At 43.1% G+C, this 21655-nt stretch overlaps 2 protein-coding genes across 2 annotated transcripts in view; both read right to left on the reverse strand.

The window, feature by feature from the left end:
- Positions 1–1021: 1021 nt before the first annotated feature.
- Positions 1022–13056, reverse strand: LOC127907107 (AT-rich interactive domain-containing protein 3A-like). The gene is made up of 3 exons (XM_052460833.1): positions 13021–13056; positions 6907–6996; positions 1022–2042 (listed from the first exon to the last, which is right to left on the reverse strand). Exons 1-3 carry the CDS (start codon positions 13025–13027, stop codon positions 1846–1848), a joined length of 294 nt encoding a protein of 97 aa, XP_052316793.1. The 5' UTR covers positions 13028–13056; the 3' UTR covers positions 1022–1845.
- A 36-nt stretch (positions 13057–13092) lies between these two features.
- LOC127907403 (AT-rich interactive domain-containing protein 3A-like) overlaps positions 13093–21655 on the reverse strand; it is a 46316-nt gene continuing 37753 nt past the window's right edge. Inside the window, exon 3 of the mRNA XM_052462657.1 lies at positions 13093–13304. Coding sequence (XP_052318617.1) covers positions 13093–13304 — 212 coding nt within the window. The remainder of the gene's footprint in view (positions 13305–21655) is intronic.

The raw sequence follows: 21655 nt of genomic DNA on the forward strand, positions 1-21655 counted from the left end.
AGGTCCTCTACATACCATTGGGTGCAGAGGTCCTCTACATACCATTGGGTGCAGAGGTCCTCTACATACCATTGGGTGCAGAGGTCCTCTACATACACACAGGGTTCATAGGTCCTCTGCATACCATTGGGTTCAGAGGTCCTCTACATACCATTGGGATCAGAGGTCCTCTGCATACCATTGGTGGCAGAGGTCCTCTGCATACCATTGGTGGCAGAGGTCCTCTGCATACCATTGGGTTCAGAGGTCCTCTGCATACCATTGGGTTCAGAGGTCCTCTGCATACCATAGGGATCAGAGGTCCTCTACATACCATTGGGTTCAGAGGTCCTCTGCATACCATTGGGTTCAGAGGTCCTCTGCATACCATTGGGTTCAGAGGTCCTCTACATACCATTGGGTTCAGAGGTCCTCTACATACACACACACAGGGTTCAGAGGTCCTCTGCATACCATTGGGTGCAGAGGTCCTCTACATACACACACACACAGGGTTCAGAGGGCCTCTACATACCATTGGGTTCAGAGGTCCTCTGCATACCATTGGGTTCAGAGGTCCTCTACATACCATTGGGTTCAGAGGTCCTCTACATACCATTGGGTGCAGAGGTCCTCTACATACCATTGGGTGCAGAGGTCCTCTACATACCATTGGGTGCAGAGGTCCTCTACATACCATTGGGTGCAGAGGTCCTCTACATACCATTGGGTGCAGAGGTCCTCTACATACACACAGGGTTCATAGGTCCTCTGCATACCATTGGGTTCAGAGGTCCTCTACATACCATTGGGATCAAAGGTCCTCTGCATACCATTGGTGGCAGAGGTCCTCTGCATACCATTGGGTTCAGAGGTCCTCTGCATACCATAGGGATCAGAGGTCCTCTACATACCATTGGGTTCAGAGGTCCTCTGCATACCATTGGGTTCAGAGGTCCTCTGCATACCATTGGGTTCAGAGGTCCTCTGCATACCATTGGGTTCAGAGGTCCTCTGCATACCATTGGGTTCAGAGGTCCTCTACATACACACACACAGGGTTCAGAGGTCCTCTGCATACCATTGGGTTCAGAGGTCCTCTACATACACACACACACACAGGGTTCAGAGGGCCTCTACATACCATTGGGTTCAGAGGTCCTCTGCATACCATTGGGTTCAGAGGTCCTCTGCATACCATTGGGTTCAGAAGTCCTCTGCATACCATAGGGATCAGAGGTCCTCTACATACCATTGGGTTCAGAGGTCCTCTGCATACCATTGGGTTCAGAGGTCATCTGCATACCATTGGGTTCAGAGGTCCTCTGCATACCATTGGGTTCAGAGGTCCTCTACATACACACACACAGGGTTCAGAGGTCCTCTACATACCATTGGGTTCAGAGGTCCTCTACATACCATTGGGATCAGAGGTCCTCAGCATACCATTGGGTTCAGAGGTCCTCAGCATACCATTGGGTTCAGAGGTCCTCTACATACCATTGGGTTCAGAGGTCCTCTACATACCATTGGGATCAGAGGTCCTCAGCATACCATTGGGTTCAGAGGTCCTCAGCATACCATTGGGTTCAGAGGTCCTCTACATACCATTGCTATTCAGAGTTCGGAGGAGAGAGAATAGAATGAGAGCCTTTTCTTGTTTCTTTTCCTAGGGAAGTATTTCCTCTGTAAATATTTGTTTATTATTATTTTAACTGGGATAAGGGAAATGGAGAAAAAGGGAGGAGGAGGAGGGAAAAAACAACAGAAGTCTTTCATCCTGGTATCTCAGACCGTGTGCTGTCTTTGGGGGAGGATAGGGGCGGGGTTTAGAGTGAGTTGGTGGGGCTGTGGGTGGGACTCAGATCAGGGGGAGGAGTTTCCGGGTCTGTGGACCGAGGATGTGGAGGTCGTGGAGGAGGAGGAGGAGCAGCAGGACGGATGGATCTGTACGCAGGAGGAGTTCAGTCCCAGACTGGTCTTTCCCAGAGAGGAGGTGTGGTTCTGGATCTGGTGACCACCCAGCATCATGGGAAGGGAGGGCTTCTTGGCAAACAGAACACCTGGAGGGACAGAGAGAGGGTTAGTGGTTCCTGTGCCACAGACAAGAAATTACTTAGATTTTTTTATATTTCTATGTGATCAAACTAGAAATAATCTAGACCTACATGCAACAGTACCGCTGTTTTTGACAATGATTTCACCTGTCCTATTTCACATGATACAGTATACACCTAAATACCTAGAATCACTAAGCTCATAAATAATCTAATTTTTAATTTCAATTATTTCATTAACCTACATCATGTTATTTCAAGCAGAATATAAATTTGACATGCCTATAAATTGGGCAATTGACAGCATCTAAGTGCTATATTGACTTTCATTGTTTTATGTAAAAATGTAAAAACCTACTCTGAGCTCTCGAAGTTATTTAAATGTTTTAACTGATTTTAACAGGATTCCGAGGACTTTTTCTTAGACGCTTTGTGGATACGGGCCCTGATTGGATTTAAAGTTAGGTTAAATCCTGTCATTATCAACAGGATCAACTCCAGTCTGAATTCTTCATCCCACTCCCACCCGTAGGTTTCATACCGCTCCCGGCTGGCTGTCTATCCATCTCCCTCCCGCTGGCTTTCTATCCATCTCCCTCCCGCTGGCTTTCTATCCATCTCCCTCCCGCTGGCTTTCTATACATCTCCCTCCCGCTGGCTTTCTATCCATCTCCCTCCCGCTGGCTTTCTATCCATCTCCCTCCCGCTGGCTTTCTATCCATCTCCCTCCCGCTGGCTTTCTATCCATCTCCCTCCCTCTGGCTTTCTATCCATCTCCCTCCCGCTCCCCACTGGCTTTCTATCCATCTCCCTCCCACTGGCTTTCTATCCATCTCCCTCCCTCTGGCTTTCTATCCATCTCCCTCCCGCTCCCCACTGGCTTTCTATCCATCTCCCTCCCTCTGGCTTTCTATCCATCTCCCTCCCTCTGGCTTTCTATCCATCTCCCTCCCTCTGGCTTTCTATCCATCTCCCTCCCTCTGGCTTTCTATCCATCTCCCTCCCGCTCCCCACTGGCTTTCTATCCATCTCCCTCCCTCTGGCTTTCTATCCATCTCCCTCCCTCTGGCTTTCTATCCATCTCCCTCCCTCTGGCTTTCTATCCATCTCCCTCCCTCTGGCTTTCTATCCATCTCCCTCCTGCTCCCCGCTGGCTTTCTATCCATCTCCCTCCTGCTCCCCACTGGCTTTCTATCCATCTCCCTCCCTCTGGCTTTCTATCCATCTCCCTCCTGCTCCCCGCTGGCTTTCTATCCATCTCCCTCCTGCTCCCCACTGGCTTTCTATCCATCTCCCTCCCTCTGGCTTTCTATCCATCTCCCTCCTGCTCCCCACTGGCTTTCTATCCATCTCCCTCCTGCTCCCCACTGGCTTTCTATCCATCTCCCTCCTGCTCCCCACTGGCTTTCTATCCATCTCCCTCCCTCTGGCTTTCTATCCATCTCCCTCCCTCTGGCTTTCTATCCATCTCCCTCCTGCTCCCCGCTGGCTTTCTATCCATCTCCCTCCTGCTCCCCACTGGCTTTCTATCCATCTCCCTCCCTCTGGCTTTCTATCCATCTCCCTCCTGCTCCCCACTGGCTTTCTATCCATCTCCCTCCTGCTCCCCACTGGCTTTCTATCCATCTCCCTCCCGCTCCCCACTGGCTTTCTATCCATCTCCCTCCCTCTGGCTTTCTATCCATCTCCCTCCTGCTCCCCACTGGCTTTCTATCCATCTCCCTCCCGCTCCCCACTGGCTTTCTATCCATCTCCCTCCCTCTCCCCACTGGCTTTCTATCCATCTCCCTCCCGCTCCCCACTGGCTTTCTATCCATCTCCCTCCCTCTGGCTTTCTATCCATCTCCCTCCCTCTGGCTTTCTATCCATCTCCCTCCCGCTCCCCACTGGCTTTCTATCCATCTCCCTCCCGCTCCCCACTGGCTTTCTATCCATCTCCCTCCCGCTCCCCACTGGCTTTCTATCCATCTCCCTCCCTCTGGCTTTCTATCCATCTCCCTCCCTCTGGCTTTCTATCCATCTCCCTCCCTCTGGCTTTCTATCCATCTCCCTCCCTCTCCCCACTGGCTTTCTATCCATCTCCCTCCCTCTGGCTTTCTATCCATCTCCCTCCTGCTCCCCACTGGCTTTCTATACATCTCCCTCCTGCTGGCTTTCTATCCATCTCCCTCCCGCTCCTCACTGGCTTTCTATCCATCTCCCTCCCGCTCCTCACTGGCTTTCTATCCATCTCCCTCCTGCTCCCCACTGGCTTTCTATCCATCTCCCTCCCTCTGGCTTTCTATCCATCTCCCTCCCGCTCCCTGAAGAACTGTTCCAGAACCCAAACGCAGTCCCTCAATGTTATTTTAGGCGTATGTGGCGCAGCTGGTTGCCAGCCATGGTCCCAGCTAGTTTTGCGCTCAACAGGCAATATCAAAACGCGCAGAAATAGCCTAAGAAATAGGTTACATGACCAAAGATGCTCACGTGAGATGTTATATATTATCTGTATTACTGGGCTCTATCAGCCAATAGGATGGACTGTAGATGCTCACGTGGGATGTTATATATTATCTGTATTACCGGGCTCTATCAGCCAATAGGATGGACTGTAGAGGCTCATGTAGGATGTTATATATTATCTGTATTACTGGGCTCTATCAGCCAATAGGATGGACTGTTGAGGCTCACGTAGGATGTTATATATTATCTGTATTTACCGGGCTCTATCAGCCAATAGGATGGACTGTTGAGGCTCACGTAGGATGTTATATATTATCTGTATTACCGGGCTCTATCAGCCAATAGGATGGACTGTTGAGGCTCACGTAGGATGTTATGTATTATCTGTATTACCGGGCTCTATCAGCCAATAGGATGGACTGTAGCTTGAAAAAAGCAGAACTGGAGAGAGAGCGGAACCTTGCTATGTTTTTTTCCATATAGCCTACCTTTTAGGAGCAGGATAATTTTCAGACGGAGACAAAATACAATAAATAAAATAAATAATAATCAATATGTATTAGAAATGTGTAACTATGGTAAATGCAAGATACATATTTTATTTTCAACGACGCTCAAATGTTTTGATTGCACCTCAAGTAGTTTTTTTAGTTTTTTTGGACTTCTTTCCATTATCAATATTTATTTACAGCCACTGTAGCAAACTACAGCCTAATCATCTTTAAATTAATTTCCTGGGAAAGATAACTGCCACGTGATTCTCTGTCCATGTATAGGCAACCTAGTCTATTTCAATTAGACATACAGTGGGGCAAAAAGTATTTAGTCAGCCACCAATAGTTCTCCCACTTAAAAAAATATGAGGGAGGCCTGTAATTTTCATCATAGGTACACTTCAACTATGACAGACAAAATGAGAATCACATTGCAGGATTTTTAATGAATTTATTTGCAAATTATGGTGGGAAATAAGTATTTGGTCACCTACAAACGAGCAAGATTTCTGGCTCTCACAGACCTGTAACTTCTTCTTTAAGAGGCTCCTCTGTCCTCCACTTATTACCTGTATTAATGGCACCTGTTTGAACTTGTTATCAGTATAAAAGACACCTGTCCACAACCTCAAACAGTCACACTCCAAACTCCACTGTGGCCAAGACCAAAGAGCTGTCAAAGGACACCAGAAATCAGAAATTGTAGACCTGCACCAGGCTGGGAAGACTGAATTATTAGGAAATGGAAGACATACAAGACCACTGATAATCTCCCTCGATCTGGGGCTCCACGCAAGATCTCACCCCGTGGGGTCAAAATTATCACAAGAACGGTGAGCAAAAATCCCAGAACCACACAGGGGGACCTAGTGAATGACCTGCAGAGAGCTGGGACCAAAGTAACAAAGCCTACCATCAGTAACACACTACGCCACCAGGGACTCAAATCCTGCAGTGCCAGACGTGTCCCCCTGCTTAAGCCAGTACCATGTCCAGGCCCGTCTGAACTATGCTAGAGAGCATTTGGATGATCCAGAAGAAGATTGGGAGAATGTCATATGGTCAGATGAAACCAAAATATAACTTTTTGGTAAAAACTCAACTCGTCGTGTTTGGAGGACAAAGGTCCTGGAGTGGCCTCGCCAGTCTCCAGATCTCAACCCCATAGAAAATCTTTGGAGGGAGTTGAAAGTCTGTGTTGCCCAGCAACAGCCCCAAAATATCACTGCTCTAGAGGAGATCTGCATGGAGGAATGGGCCAAAATACCAGCAACAGTGTGTGAAAACCTTGTGAAGACTTACAGAAAACGTTTGACCTCTTGTCATTGCCAGCAAAGGGTATATAACAAAGTATTGAGATAAACTTTTGTTATTGACCAAATACTTATTTTCCACCATAATTTGCAAATAAATTCATTAAAAATCCTACAATGTGATTTTCTGGATTTGTTTCTCCAATTTTGTCTGTCATAGTTGAAGTGTACCTATGATGAAAATTACAGGCCTCTCTAAACTTTTTAAGTGGGAGAACTATTGGTGGCAAACAAGCCGGCTCCCAACGTTCACCTACAATGACCAATCACTAGAAGACCAATCACAAACGACCAATCACTAGAAGACCAATCACAAACGACCAATCACTAGAAGACAGAATAGGAGGTGGTGTGCGAATGGGCGGGAGGCGTCGAGGATAAACCGCCTAGGCCTCTCTCCCTGGCACATCTAAAACCATAAGCCCCATCGACCTCCACAGCCTCAAATTCTGAGATATTTACCTATTTTTTTTAACTCTATTGAACTGCCACTTCATTACAATGGATTTAATAGCAAAGACATCAAATTGCTTGGAGGACTAAACACCACCAGGACGTTGCTATAACCTATTGAATTTCCTGCCTGCAATTACATCAGCAAACGGCCCCTCTATTTACCTGTGTAGACAACTCCATCTATTTCTATTGACACGTTGATGCTGCTAATGCCGCTGGTAGACAGGTTCAATGGAGTCTCTTGTCTGTCATCTGTCAGGAGGAGAGAGAGAGGGGAAAACTCAATATCAGCATTTAGAAAAGGAATACAAGGAGCAGGAGAGGAGCGCTCGGGCAGAGTATCGGCGATAACTCCTAGAGTGACAGGGTAAGGAGCAGTTTATTAAAAGAGTTCGGAGAGAGAGAGAGAGAGAGAGAGAGGGGGGGGGAGGAGAGAGGGGGAGAGAGAGAGGGGGAGAGAGAGAGGGGGAGAGAGAGGGGGAGAGGGGGAGAGAGGGAGAGAGAGAGAGAGAGAGAGAGAGAGAGAGAGAGAGAGAGAGAGAGAGAGAGAGAGAGAGAGAGAGAGAGAGAGAGAGAGAGAGAGAGAGAGAGAGAGAGAGAGAGAGAGAGAGAGAGAGAGAGAGAGAGAGAGAGAGAGAGAGAGAGAGAGAGAGAGAGAGAGAGAGAGAAAGAGAGAAAGAGAGAAAGAGAGAGAGAGAGAGAGAGAGAGAGAGAGAGAGGGAGGGACGGACAGGAGGACTTGGAGTAGTGTACTTGTGAAAACCAGGCTTGGCGTGCAGTGATACAATCTTCTCCCAAATAGAAACAAAAACAAAATGACAATGACATAACACACACGGTTTCATTTCAGTTTAAATATCAGAATCATTCATTTGATATTACTGTATCATTTAATAGTTTACATTTTAAAACCTTTATTTCGTAGCAGCATCACTATTACAGAACATTTTGCAGGCGTTCTCCAGCTTGTCGGGCCGTATTTAATAATAGTGTTTTGATGTCATCTGTAAATGAGTGTTTATACGTTGGGTTCCAGCCCAGCCAGCCTGGTCGGTCAGCCAGTATAGGAATTTACCAGTGAAAGATTCTGACTCATCCTACCATTAAGCTTCAGAGCAAAGCCCACTATTATAATTACTGCCTGAGAGGCAGTCATGTAGAGAGAGAGAGATGAAACCACACCTGAGCAGATAGGCCCCTCATTCTTCCTTTAGGCTCTTTTACTCAGTAAAGTATGACTTATGTCTTGACGTAAGAACCATCAACAGAGCGGACGGCCGGGCTGCAGGTTCTGACTCATGACATCTAGTATTTTCCCCCCTCTGATAACGGAGCAGTATTTCTTCACAACAGTCATCAGACACCAGACGGCAGATTGTATGATTCATGTTACGACAGTGGCTCAGGTATTTCACAATGATACGCCAACTATCATATGGTGAAATACCATTACTTGCCGTGGACATACCACCAGCTATGCTACACAGCTAAACCCCCCAGGTACATAACAGTATCAGTGACGCACCAAGCACATGTCGGTAGAGGAATATACATAGCACGCGTTGTATATAAATTACTCAGTTAATGAAGTCCTCCAACCTACAGATACACAACAAAATTAGTCAAGGATACAGTGTTATTTGGGGGGGTTATATTAAACTCTTAACAACCTGATAGCACAAACGCAGGTGAAATTGGGGTTTATCTCGATATTAAGCAAGTGGGTTTAGGGTGTGCTACAGGGGCCTTATCTCTAAATTACACTCACTGATCTCCAAGTGCTCCTCTGTGTGTTTTGAAGTGATGCATGCGTGTGTCACAGGTAAACATCATAATCGCATCAGTTTTACAGCACTGGACCTAAGGACAGATAGACGTGTTGATTGGTCTCATTAATAAAGTAACTGTGTTGATTGGTCTCATTAATAAAGTAACTGTGTTGATTGGTCTCATTAATAAAGTAACTGTGTTGATTGGTCACATTAATAAAGTCACTGTGTTGATTGGTCACATTAATAAAGTAACTGTGTTGATTGGTCACATTAATAAAGTAACTGTGTTGATTGGTCACATTAATAACGTAACTGTGTTGATTGGTCTCATTAATAAAGTAACTGTGTTGATTGGTCTCATTAATAATAACGTAACTGTGTTGATTGGTCACATTAATAAAGTAACTGTGTTGATTGGTCACATTAATAAAGTAACTGTGTTGATTGGTCTCATTAATAAAGTAACTGTGTTGATTGGTCACATTAATAAAGTCACTGTGTTGATTGGTCTCATTAATAAAGTAACTGTGTTGATTGGTCACATTAATAAAGTAACTGTGTTGATTGGTCTCATTAATAAAGTAACTGTGTTGATTGGTCACATTAATAAAGTAACTGTGTTGATTGGTCACATTAATAAAGTAACTGTGTTGATTGGTCACATTAATAAAGTAACTGTGTTGATTGGTCTCATTAATAAAGTAACTGTGTTGATTGGTCACATTAATAAAGTAACTGTGTTGATTGGTCTCATTAATAAAGTAACTGTGTTGATTGGTCACATTAATAAAGTAACTGTGTTGATTGGTCACATTAATAAAGTAACTGTGTTGATTGGTCTCATTAATAAAGTAACTGTGTTGATTGGTCTCATTAATAAAGTAACTGTGTTGATTGGTCTCATTAATAAAGTAACTGTGTTGATTGGTCACATTAATAAAGTAACTGTGTTGATCGGTCTCATTAATAATAACGTAACTGCGTTGATTGGTCTCATTAATAAAGTAACTGTGTTGATTGGTCTCATTAATAACGTAACTGTGTTGATTGGTCTCATTAATAATAACGTAACTGTGTTGATTGGTCTCATTAATAATAACGTAACTGTGTTGATTGGTCTCATTAATAAAGTAACTGTGTTGATTGGTCACATTAATAAAGTAACTGTGTTGATTGGTCTCATTAATAAAGTAACTGTGTTGATTGGTCTCATTAATAAAGTAACTGTGTTGATTGGTCACATTAATAAAGTAACTGTGTTGATTGGTCTCATTAATAAAGTAACTGTGTTGATTGGTCTCATTAATAATAAAGTAACTGTGTTGATTGGTCTCATTAATAACGTAACTGTGTTGATTGGTCACATTAATAAAGTAATTGTGTTGATTGGTCTCATTAATAATAAAGTAACTGTGTTGATTGGTCTCATTAATAAAGTAACTGTGTTGATTGGTCACATTAATAATAACATAACTGTGTTGATTGGTCTCATTAATAATAAAGTAACTGTGTTGATTGGTCTCATTAATAAAGTAACTGTGTTGATTGGTCACATTAATAATAACATGTGTTGATTGGTCACATTAATAAAGTAACTGTGTTGATTGGTCTCATTAATAATAAAGTAACTGTGTTGATTGGTCTCATTAATAAAGTAAATGTGTTGATTGGTCACATTAATAATAACATAACTGTGTTGATTGGTCACATTAATAAAGTAACTGTGTTGATTGGTCTCATTAATAAAGTAACTGTGTTGATTGGTCACATTAATAAAGTAACTGTGTTGATTGGTCTCATTAATAAAGTAACTGTGTTGATTGGTCACATTAATAAAGTAACTGTGTTGATTGGTCTCATTAATAAAGTAACTGTGTTGATTGGTCTCATTAATAAAGTAACTGTGTTGATTGGTCACATTAATAAAGTAACTGTGTTGATTGGTCACATTAATAAAGTAACTGTGTTGATCGGTCTCATTAATAATAACGTAACTGCGTTGATTGGTCTCATTAATAAAGTAACTGTGTTGATTGGTCACATTAATAAAGTAACTGTGTTGATTGGTCTCATTAATAAAGTAACTGTGTGTGATTGGTCACATTAATAAAGTAACTGTGTTGATTGGTCTCATTAATAAAGTAACTGTGTTGATTGGTCACATTAATAAAGTAACTGTGTTGATTGGTCTCATTAATAAAGTAACTGTGTTGATTGGTCTCATTAATAAAGTAACTGTGTTGATTGGTCTCATTAATAAAGTAACTGTGTTGATTGGTCACATTAATAAAGTAACTGTGTTGATTGGTCTCATTAATAAAGTAACTGTGTTGATTGGTCTCATTAATAATAAAGTAACTGTGTTGATTGGTCTCATTAATAACGTAACTGTGTTGATTGGTCACATTAATAAAGTAACTGTGTTGATTGGTCTCATTAATAAAGTAACTGTGTTGATTGGTCTCATTAATAATAAAGTAACTGTGTTGATTGGTCTCATTAATAACGTAACTGTGTTGATTGGTCACATTAATAAAGTAATTGTGTTGATTGGTTTCATTAATAATAAAGTAACTGTGTTGATTGGTCTCATTAATAAAGTAACTGTGTTGATTGGTCACATTAATAATAACATAACTGTGTTGATTGGTCTCATTAATAATAAAGTAACTGTGTTGATTGGTCTCATTAATAAAGTAACTGTGTTGATTGGTCACATTAATAATAACATGTGTTGATTGGTCACATTAATAAAGTAACTGTGTTGATTGGTCTCATTAATAATAAAGTAACTGTGTTGATTGGTCTCATTAATAAAGTAAATGTGTTGATTGGTCACATTAATAATAACATAACTGTGTTGATTGGTCACATTAATAAAGTAACTGTGTTGATTGGTCTCATTAATAAAGTAACTGTGTTGATTGGTCACATTAATAAAGTAACTGTGTTGATTGGTCACATTAATAAAGTAACTGTGTTGATTGGTCTCATTAATAAAGTAACTGTGTTGATTGGTCTCATTAATAAAGTAACTGTGTTGATTGGTCACATTAATAATAACATAACTGTGTTGATTGGTCACATTAATAAAGTAACTGTGTTGATTGGTCTCATTAATAATAAAGTAACTGTGTTGATTGGTCTCATTAATAAAGTAACTGTGTTGATTGGTCTCATTAATAATAAAGTAACTGTTTTGATTGGTCTCATTAATAATAAAGTAACTGTGTTGATTGGTCTCATTAATAATAAAGTAACTGTGTTGATTGGTCTCATTAATAATAAAGTAACTGTGTTGATTGGTCACATTAATAATAACATAACTGTGTTGATTGGTCACATTAATAAAGTAACTGTGTTGATTGGACACATTAATAAAGTAACTGTGTTGATTGGTCACATTAATAATAACGTAACTGTGTTGATTGGTCTCATTAATAAAGTAACTGTGTTGATTGGTCACATTAATAAAGTAACTGTGTTGATTGGTCTCATTAATAAAGTAACTGTGTTGATTGGTCTCATTAATAATAACATAACTGTGTTGATTGGTCTCATTAATAAAGTAACTGTGTTGATTGGTCTCATTAATAAAGTAACTGTGTTGATTGGTCACATTAATAAAGTAACTGTGTTGATTGGTCTCATTAATAAAGTAACTGTGTTGATTGGTCACATTAATAAAGTAACTGTGTTGATTGGTCTCATTAATAAAGTAACTGTGTTGATTGGTCTCATTAATAAAGTAACTGTGTTGATTGGTCACATTAATAACGTAACTGTGTTGATTGGTCTCATTAATAAAGTAACTGTGTTGATTGGTCACATTAATAATGTAACTGTGTTGATTGGTCACATTAATAAAGTAACTGTGTTGATTGGTCTCATTAATAAAGTAACTGTGTTGATTGGTCACATTAATAAAGTAACTGTGTTGATTGGTCTCATTAATAAAGTAACTGTGTTGATTGGTCACATTAATAATGTAACTGTGTTGATTGGTCACATTAATAAAGTAACTGTGTTGATTGGTCTCATTAATAAAGTAACTGTGTTGATTGGTCACATTAATAAAGTAACTGTGTTGATTGGTCACATTAATAAAGTAACTGTGTTGATTGGTCTCATTAATAAAGTAACTGTGTTGATTGGTCACATTAATAAAGTAACTGTGTTGATTGGTCTCATTAATAATAACGTAACTGTGTTGATTGGTCTCATTAATAAAGTAACTGTGGCCGATTGGTCACATTAATAAAGTAACTGTGTTGATTGGTCACATTAATAAAGTAACTGTGTTGATTGGTCACATTAATAATAAAGTAACTGTGTTGATTGGTCACATTAGTTCCTAGTTCCTAATAACATAACTGTGTTGATTGGTCTCATTAATAACATAACTGTGTTGATTGGTCTCATCGCTCAGCCTCTCAGCCATATAGATACAATACACATGTAATTTAATAATATGCGTTTGAAAGTGAATAAAGTGTTATATTACCTCTCATCCTCTCACCTCCGTTGTTTAACTTGATGGGCAGCTAGAAGTGATTGTAGCCATGGCGAGAAGTGATTATAGATGGCAGCGCATGATTATAGACGAGCCTCTGATTATAGATCCATCGAAGTCCTTATAGATGTCCGGCGGCTCCCCGCTGGCAGTAGAAGTGATTGTGGATGGCCGGCGGCTTATCAGCTGCTCCAACGCTGCAGCCGCCCCGTGGTGCCCTCCCAGAGACATCTCCCCAACACGGCCCGGCAGACCTCCCGACATCAGGCCGTCCTCTGAGGGAACACAAAGAAAAAAGAGAATTTATTGATTTACTGTACATCTTTTTCTTTCATTCAGATCTCAGAAATGCGTCTTTTGTTTTCAACGACAGAATGAGCATTCTGTAGGCTACGGTAGACATGGTCACAAACTGATTATGGATGGCAGTAGAAGTGATTATAGATGGCAGTAGAAGTGATTATAGATGGCAGTAGAAGTGATTATAGATGGCAGTAGAAGTGATTATAGATGGCAGTAGAAGTGATTGTAGATGGCAGTAGAAGTGATTGTGGATGGCAGTAGAAGTGATTATAGATGGCAGTAGAAGTGATTGTAGATGGCAGTAGAAGTGATTGTGGATGGCAGTAGAAGTGATTATAGATGGCAGTAGAAGTGATTATAGATGGCAGTAGAAGTGATTATAGATGGCAGTAGAAGTGATTATAGATGGCAGTAGAAGTGATTATAGATGGCAGTAGAAGTGATTATAGATGGCAGTAGAAGTGATTATGGATGGCAGTAGAAGTGATTATAGATGGCAGTAGAAGTGATTATAGATGGCAGTAGAAGTGATTATAGATGGCAGTAGAAGTGATTGTAGATGGCAGTAGAAGTGATTATAGATGGCAGTAGAAGTGATTATAGATGGCAGTAGAAGTGATTATAGATGGAAGTAGAAGTGATTATAGATGGCAGTAGAAGTGATTGTAGATGGCAGTAGAAGTGATTGTGGATGGCAGTAGAAGTGATTATAGATGGCAGTAGAAGTGATTATAGATGGCAGTAGAAGTGATTATAGATGGCAGTAGAAGTGATTGTGGATGGCAGTAGAAGTGATTATAGATGGAAGTAGAAGTGATTATAGATGGCAGTAGAAGTGATTGTAGATGGCAGTAGAAGTGATTGTGGATGGCAGTAGAAGTGATTATAGATGGCAGTAGAAGTGATTATAGATGGCAGTAGAAGTGATTATAGATGGCAGTAGAAGTGATTATAGATGGCAGTAGAAGTGATTATAGATGGCAGTAGAAGTGATTATAGATGGCAGTAGAAGTGATTGTAGATGGCAGTAGAAGTGATTATAGATGGCAGTAGAAGTGATTATAGATGGCAGTAGAAGTGATTATAGATGGCAGTAGAAGTGATTATAGATGGCAGTAGAAGTGATTATAGATGGCAGTAGAAATGATTATAGATGGCAGTAGAAGTGATTATGGATGGCAGTAGAAGTGATTATAGATGGCAGTAGAAGTGATTATAGATGGCAGTAGAAGTGATTGTAGATGGCAGTAGAAGTGATTGTGGATGGCAGTAGAAGTGATTATAGATGGCAGTAGAAGTGATTATAGATGGCAGTAGAAGTGATTATAGATGGCAGTAGAAGTGATTGTAGATGGCAGTAGAAGTGATTATAGATGGCAGTAGAAGTGATTATAGATGGCAGTAGAAGTGATTATAGATGGCAGTAGAAACATTAAGGATCTCACTAATGGTTATACTCTGGGTTGATATTCAAACTTTGTGGGAAATTATAGCATGAGCAGCCAAAACATGAGAGGATCATTTTTTTACAAGGAAATCAAATTTCATAAGCATTGTGTGTTCACTCTATCCTGTGTTTAAAATGTCATTACATTCACCAGTCAGGTCACAGCATTGTGCCTGTCACTGAAACATTAAGACACACGCAGACAAACAGGCATTTGTCCTCTTTCAAATCATCTTAGTGACCCCCCAAAAGAATGCCATCCCTATGGTAGCCTGGGTGCCGGTCTGTTTGTGGCTTATTGCCAAAAGAGTGAAAAGGATTTGGCTATAGAGTACAAACAGTGGTACTTGGGATATCCTTATGGCGCAATACCACAAGCTGCAACTCACACTGCTCTCTCTCTCTCTCTCACCTTACCCCCCTCTCTCTCTCTCTCTCTCTCTCTCTCTCTCTCTCTCTCTCTCTCTCTCTCTCTCTCTCTCTCTCTCTCTCTCTCTCTCACCTTACCCCTCTCTCTCTCTCTCTCTCTCCTCTCTCTCTCTCCTTCCCCCTCTTCCTCTCTCTCTCTCTCTCTCTTACCCCCTCTCTCTCTCTCTCCTCTCTCCCTTCCCCCTCTCTCTCTCTCCTTCCCCCTCTCTCTCTCTCTCTTCCTCTCTCTCTCTCCTCTCTCTCTCTCTCTCTCTCTCTCTCTCCTCTCTCTCTCTCTCCTCTCCCCCTCTCTCTCCTCTCTCTCTCTCTCTCTCTCTCTCTCTCTCTCTCCTCCCCCTCCCCCTCTCTCTCTCTCCCTCCTCTCTCTCTCTCTCTCTCTCTCTCTCTCCCCCTCTCTCTCTCTCTCTCTCCTCCTCCTCTCTCTCTCTCTCTCTCTCTCTCTCCTTCCCCTCTCTCTCTCTCTCTTGCTCGCTCCCCCCCCTCTCTCTCTCTTTCGCCTTCTCAATTCAGTTCAATACAATTCAAAGGGCTTTATTGGCATTAGAAACATATGTTTACATTACCAAAGCAAGTTAAATAAACAATAAACAATTAACAGTAAACATCACACACTTCAAATGCCATATTCTGGCTATGTACAGTGTTATAATGATGTCAAAATAGTTCAAGTACAGTCGTGGCCAAAAGTTTGAAGAATGACACAAATATGAATTTCCACAAAGTTTGCTGCTTCAGTGTCATTAGATATTTTTGTCAGATGTTAATATGGAATGCTGAAGTATAATTCCAAGCATTTCATAAGCGTCAAAGGCTTTTATTGACAATTACATGAAGTTGATGCAAAGAGTCAATATTTGCAGTGTTGACCCTTCTTTTTCAAGACCTCTGCAATCTGCCCTGGCATGCTGTCAATTAACTTCTGGGCCACATCCTGACTGATGGAAGCCCATTCTTGCATAATCAATGCTTGGAGTTTGTCAGAATATGTGGGTTTTGTTTGTCCACCCGCCTCTTGAGGATTGACCACAAGTTCTCAATGGGATTAAGGTCTGGGCAGTTTCCTGGCCATGGACACAAAATATCGATGTTTTGTTCCCCGAGCCACTTAGTCATCACTTTTGCCTTATGGCAAGGTGCTCCATCATGCTGGAAAAGGCATTGTTCGTCACCAAACTGTTCCTGGATGGTTGGGAGAAGTTGCTCTCGGAGGATGTGTTGGTACCATTCTTTATTCATGGCTGTGTTCTTAGGCAAAATTGTGAGTGAGCCCACTCCCTTGGCTGAGAAGCAACCCCACACACATGAATGGTCTCAGGATGCTTTACTGTTGGCATGACACAGGATTGATGGTAACGCTCACCTTGTCTTCTCCGGACAAGCTTTTTTTCGGATGCCCCAAACAGTCGGAAAGGGGATTCATCAGAAAAAATGACTTTACCCCAGTCCTCAGTAGTCCAATCCCTGTACCTTTTGCAGAATATCAGTCTGTTACTGATGTTTTTCCTGGAGAGAAGTGGCTTCTTTGCTGCCCTTCTTGACACCAGGCCATCCTCCAAAAGTCTTCGCCTCACTGTGGATGCAGATGCACTCACACCTGCTGCCATTCCTGAGCAAGCTCTGTACTGGTGGTACCCCGATCCCGCAACTGAATCAACTTGAGGAGACGGTCCTGGTGCTTGCTGGACTTTCTTGGGCACCCTGAAGCCATCTTCACAACAATTGAACCACTCTCCTTGAAGTTCTTGATGATCAGATCAAATCAAATCAAATTTTATTTGTCACATACACATGGTTAGCAGATGTTAATGCGAGTGTAGCGAAATGCTTGTGCTTCTAGTTCCGACAATGCAGTGATAACCAACAAGTAATCTAACTAACAATTCCAAAACTACTGTCTTATACACAGTGTAAGGGGATAAGGAATATGTACATAAGGATATATGAATGAGTGATGGTACAGAGCAGCATACAGTAGATGGTATCGAGTACAGTATATACATATGAGATGAGTATGTAGACAAAGTAAACAAAGTGGCATAGTTAAAGTGGCTAGTGATACATGTATTACATAAGGATGCAGTCGATGATGTAGAGTACAGTATATACGTATGCATATGAGATGAATAATGTAGGGTAAGTAACATCATATAAGGTAGCATTGTTTAAAGTGGCTAGTGATATATTTACATCATTTCCCATCGATTCCCATTATTAAAGTGGCTGGAGTTGGGTCAGTGTCAATGACAGTGTGTTGGCAGCAGCCACTCAATGTTAGTGGTGGCTGTTTAACAGTCTGATGGCCTTGAGATAGAAGCTGTTTTTCAGTCTCTCGGTCCCAGCTTTGATGCACCTGTACTGACCTCGCCTTCTGGATGATAGCGGGGTGAACAGGCAGTGGTTCGGGTGGTTGATGTCCTTGATGATCTTTATGGCCTTCCTGTAACATCGGGTGGTGTAGGTGTCCTGGAGGGCAGGTAGTTTGCCCCCGGTGATGCGTTGTGCAGACCTCACTACCCTCTGGAGAGCCTTACGGTTGAGGGCGGAGCAGTTGCCGTACCAGGCGGTGATACAGCCCGCCAGGATGCTCTCGATTGTGCATCTGTAGAAGTTTGTGAGTGCTTTTGGTGACAAGCCGAATTTCTTCAGCCTCCTGAGGTTGAAGAGGCGCTGCTGCGCCTTCTTCACGACGCTGTCAGTGTGAGTGGACCAATTCAGTTTGTCTGTGATGTGTATGCCGAGGAACTTAAAACTTGCTACCCTTTCCACTACTGTTCCATCGATGTGGATAGGGGTGTTCCCTCTGCTGTTTCCTGAAGTCCACAATCATCTCCTTAGTTTTGTTGACGTTGAGTGTGAGGTTATTTTCCTGACACCACACTCCGAGGGCCCTCACCTCCTCCCTGTAGGCCGTCTCGTTGTTGTTGGTAATCAAGCCTACCACTGTTGTGTCGTCCGCAAACTTGATGATTGAGTTGGAGGCGTGCGTGGCCACGCAGTCGTGGGTGAACAGGGAGTACAGGAGAGGGCTCAGAACGCACCCTTGTGGGGCCCCCGTGTTGAGGATCAGCGGGGAGGAGATGTTGTTGCCTACCCTCACCACCTGGGGGCGGCCCGTCGGGAAGTCCAGTACCCAGTTGCACAGGGCGGGGTCGAGACCCAGGGTCTCGAGCTTGATGACGAGCTTGGAGGGTACTATGGTGTTGAATGCCGAGCTGTAGTCGATGAACAGCATTCTCACATAGGTATTCCTCTTGTCCAGGTGGGTTAGGGCAGTGTGCAGTGTGGTTGAGATTGCATCGTCTGTGGACCTATTTGGGCGGTAAGCAAATTGGAGTGGGTCTAGGGTGTCAGGTAGGGTGGAGGTGATATGGTCCTTGACTAGTCTCTCAAAGCACTTCATGATGACGGAAGTGAGTGCTACGGGGCGGTAGTCGTTTAGCTCAGTTACCTTAGCTTTCTTGGGAACAGGAACAATGGTGGCCCTCTTGAAGCATGTGGGAACAGCAGACTGGTATAGGGATTGATTGAATATGTCCGTAAACACACCGGCCAGCTGGTCTGCGCATGCTCTGAGGGTGCGGCTGGGATGCCGTCTGGGCCTGCAGGCTTGCGAGGGTTAACACGTTTAAATGTCTTACTCACCTCGGCTGCAGTGAAGGAGAGACCGCATGTTTTCGTTGCAGGCCGTGTCAGTGGCACTGTATTGTCCTCAAAGCGGGCAAAAAAGTTATTTAGTCTGCCTGGGAGCAAGACATCCTGGTCCGTGACTGGGCTGGGTTTCTTCTTGTAGTCCGTGATTGACCGTAGACCCTGCCACATGCCTCTTGTGTCTGAGCCATTGAATTGAGATTCCACTTTGTCTCTGTACTGACGCTTAGCTTGTTTAATAGCCTTGCGGAGGGAATAGCTGCATTGTTTATATTCGGACATGTGACCAGACACCTTGCCCTGATTAAAAGCAGTGGTTCGCACTTTCAGTTTCACGCGAATGCTGCCATCAATCCACGGTATCTGGTTAGGGAATGTTTTTATCATTGCTATGGGAACTACACACGTTCTAATGAACTCGCACACCGAATCAGCGTATTCGGCAATATTTTTATCTGACGCAATACGAAACATGTCCCAGTCCACGTGATGGATGCAGTCTTGGAGTGTGGAGTCAGCTTGGTCTGACCAGCGTTGGACAGACCTCAGCGTGGGAGCCTCTTGTTTTAGTTTCTGCCTGTAGGCAGGGATCAGCAAAATGGAGTCGTGGTCAGCTTTTCCGAAAGGGGGGCGGGGCAGGGCCTTATATGCGTCGCGGAAGTTAGAGTAACAATGATCCAAGGTTTTACCACCCCTGGTTGCGCAATCGATATGCTGATAAAATTTAGGGAGTCTTGTTTTCAGATTAGCTTTGTTAAAATCCCCAGCTACAATCAATGCAGCCTCCGGATAAATGGTTTCCAGTTTGCAAAGAGTTAAATAAAGTTTGTTCAGAGCCATCGATGTGTCTGCTTGGGGGGGGGGATATATACGGCTGTGATTATATATCGAAGAGAATTCTCTTGGAAGATAATGCAGTCTACATTTGATTGTGAGGAATTCTAAATCAGGTGAACAGAAGGATTTGAGTTCCTGTATGTTTCCTTCATCACACCATGTCTCATTAGTCATGAGGCATACGCCCCCGCCACTCTTCTTACCAGAAAGATGTTTGTTTCTGTCGGCGCGATGTGTGGAGAAACCCGTTGGCTGCACCGCATCGGATAGCGTCTCTCCAGTGAGCCATGTTTCCGTGAAGCAGAGAACGTTGCGGTCTCTGATGTCCCTCTGGAATGCCACCCTTGCTCGGATTTCGTCAACCTTGTTGTCAAGAGACTGGACATTGGCAAGAAGAATGCTGGGGAGTGGTGCGCGATGTGCCCTTTTTCGGAGTCTGACCAGAAGACCGCCTCGTTTCCCTCTTTTTCGGAGTCGTTTTCTTGGGTCGCTGCATGCGATCCATTCCGTTGTCCTGTTTGTAAGGCAGAACACAGGATCCGCGTCGCGGAAAACATATTCTTGGTCGTACTGATGCTGAGTTGACGCTGATCTTATATTCAGTAGTTCTTCTCGACTGTATGTAATGAAACCTAAGATGACCTGGGGTACTAATGTAAGAAATAACACGTAAAAAAACAAAAAACTGCATAGTTTCCTCGGAACGCGAAGCGAGGCGGCCATCTCTGTCGGCGCCGGAAGTAGATAAATGGTTGATTTAGGTGCAATCTTACTGTCAGCTATATCCTTGCCTGTGAAGCCCTTTTGTGCAAAGCAATGATGACGGCACGTGTTTCCTTGCAGGAAACCATGTTTGACAGAGGAAGAACAATGATTCCAAGCACCACCCTCCTTTTGAAGGTTCCAGTCTGTTATTCAAACTCAATCAGCATGACAGAGTGATCTCCAGCCTTGTCCTTGTCAACACTCACACCTGTGTTAGGAAGTGCAGCTCAGTTTCCACCTCCATTTTGTGGCCAGTGTGCACATAACCTGCCTTCTCTTGAGAACCAGTAGGCCTATAGCAGCCTCTCTCAATAGCAAGGTTATGCTCACTGAGTCTGTACATAGTCAAACCTTGCCTTAATTTTGGTTCAATCACAGTGGTCAGGTGTTGCTGTCCTGGGGTTCTGTGGGGTCTGTTTGTGTTTGTGAACAGAGCCCCAGGACCAGCTTGCTTAGGGGACTCTTTTCCAGGTTCATCTCTCTGTAGGTGATGGCTTTGTTATGGAGGTTTGGGATTCACTTCCTTTTAGGCGGTTGTAGAATTGAATCACTCTTTTCTGGATTTAGATCATTAGCGGGTATCGGCCTAATTCTGCTCTGCATGCATTATTTGGTGTTTTATGTTGTACACCGAGGATATTTTTGCAAATTGTCAATTTGGTGTTTGTCCCATTTTGTGAAAATGCCTCAGGACTACCTGGCATGATGACTCCTTGCTGTCCCCAGTCAACCTGGCCATACTGCTGCTCCAGTTTCAACTGTTCTGCCTGCGGCTATGGAACCCTGACCTGTTCACCGGACGTGCTACCTGTCCCAGACCTGCTGTTTTCAACTCTCTAGAGACAGCAGGAGTGGTACAGATACTCTTAATGATCGGCTATGAAAAGCCAACTGACATTTACCCCTGATGTGCTGACCTGTTGCACACTCGACAACTACTGTGATTATTATTATTTGACCATGCTGGTCATTTATGAACATTTGAACATCTTGGCCATGTTCTGTTATAATCGCCACCCGGCACAGCCAGAAGAGGCCTGGCCACCCCTCATAGCCTGGTTCCTCTCTAGGTTTTGGCCTCTCTCGGGAGATTTTCCTAGCCACCGTGCTTCTACACCTGCATTGTGTACATTGGGGTTTTAGGCTGGGTTTCTGTACAGCACTTTGAGATATCAGCTGATGTAAGAAGGGAAATAT

Source organism: Oncorhynchus keta, chromosome 14 (genome assembly GCF_023373465.1).
Source record: "Oncorhynchus keta strain PuntledgeMale-10-30-2019 chromosome 14, Oket_V2, whole genome shotgun sequence".
In the NCBI taxonomy this organism is placed as follows: Eukaryota; Metazoa; Chordata; class Actinopteri; order Salmoniformes; family Salmonidae; genus Oncorhynchus; species Oncorhynchus keta.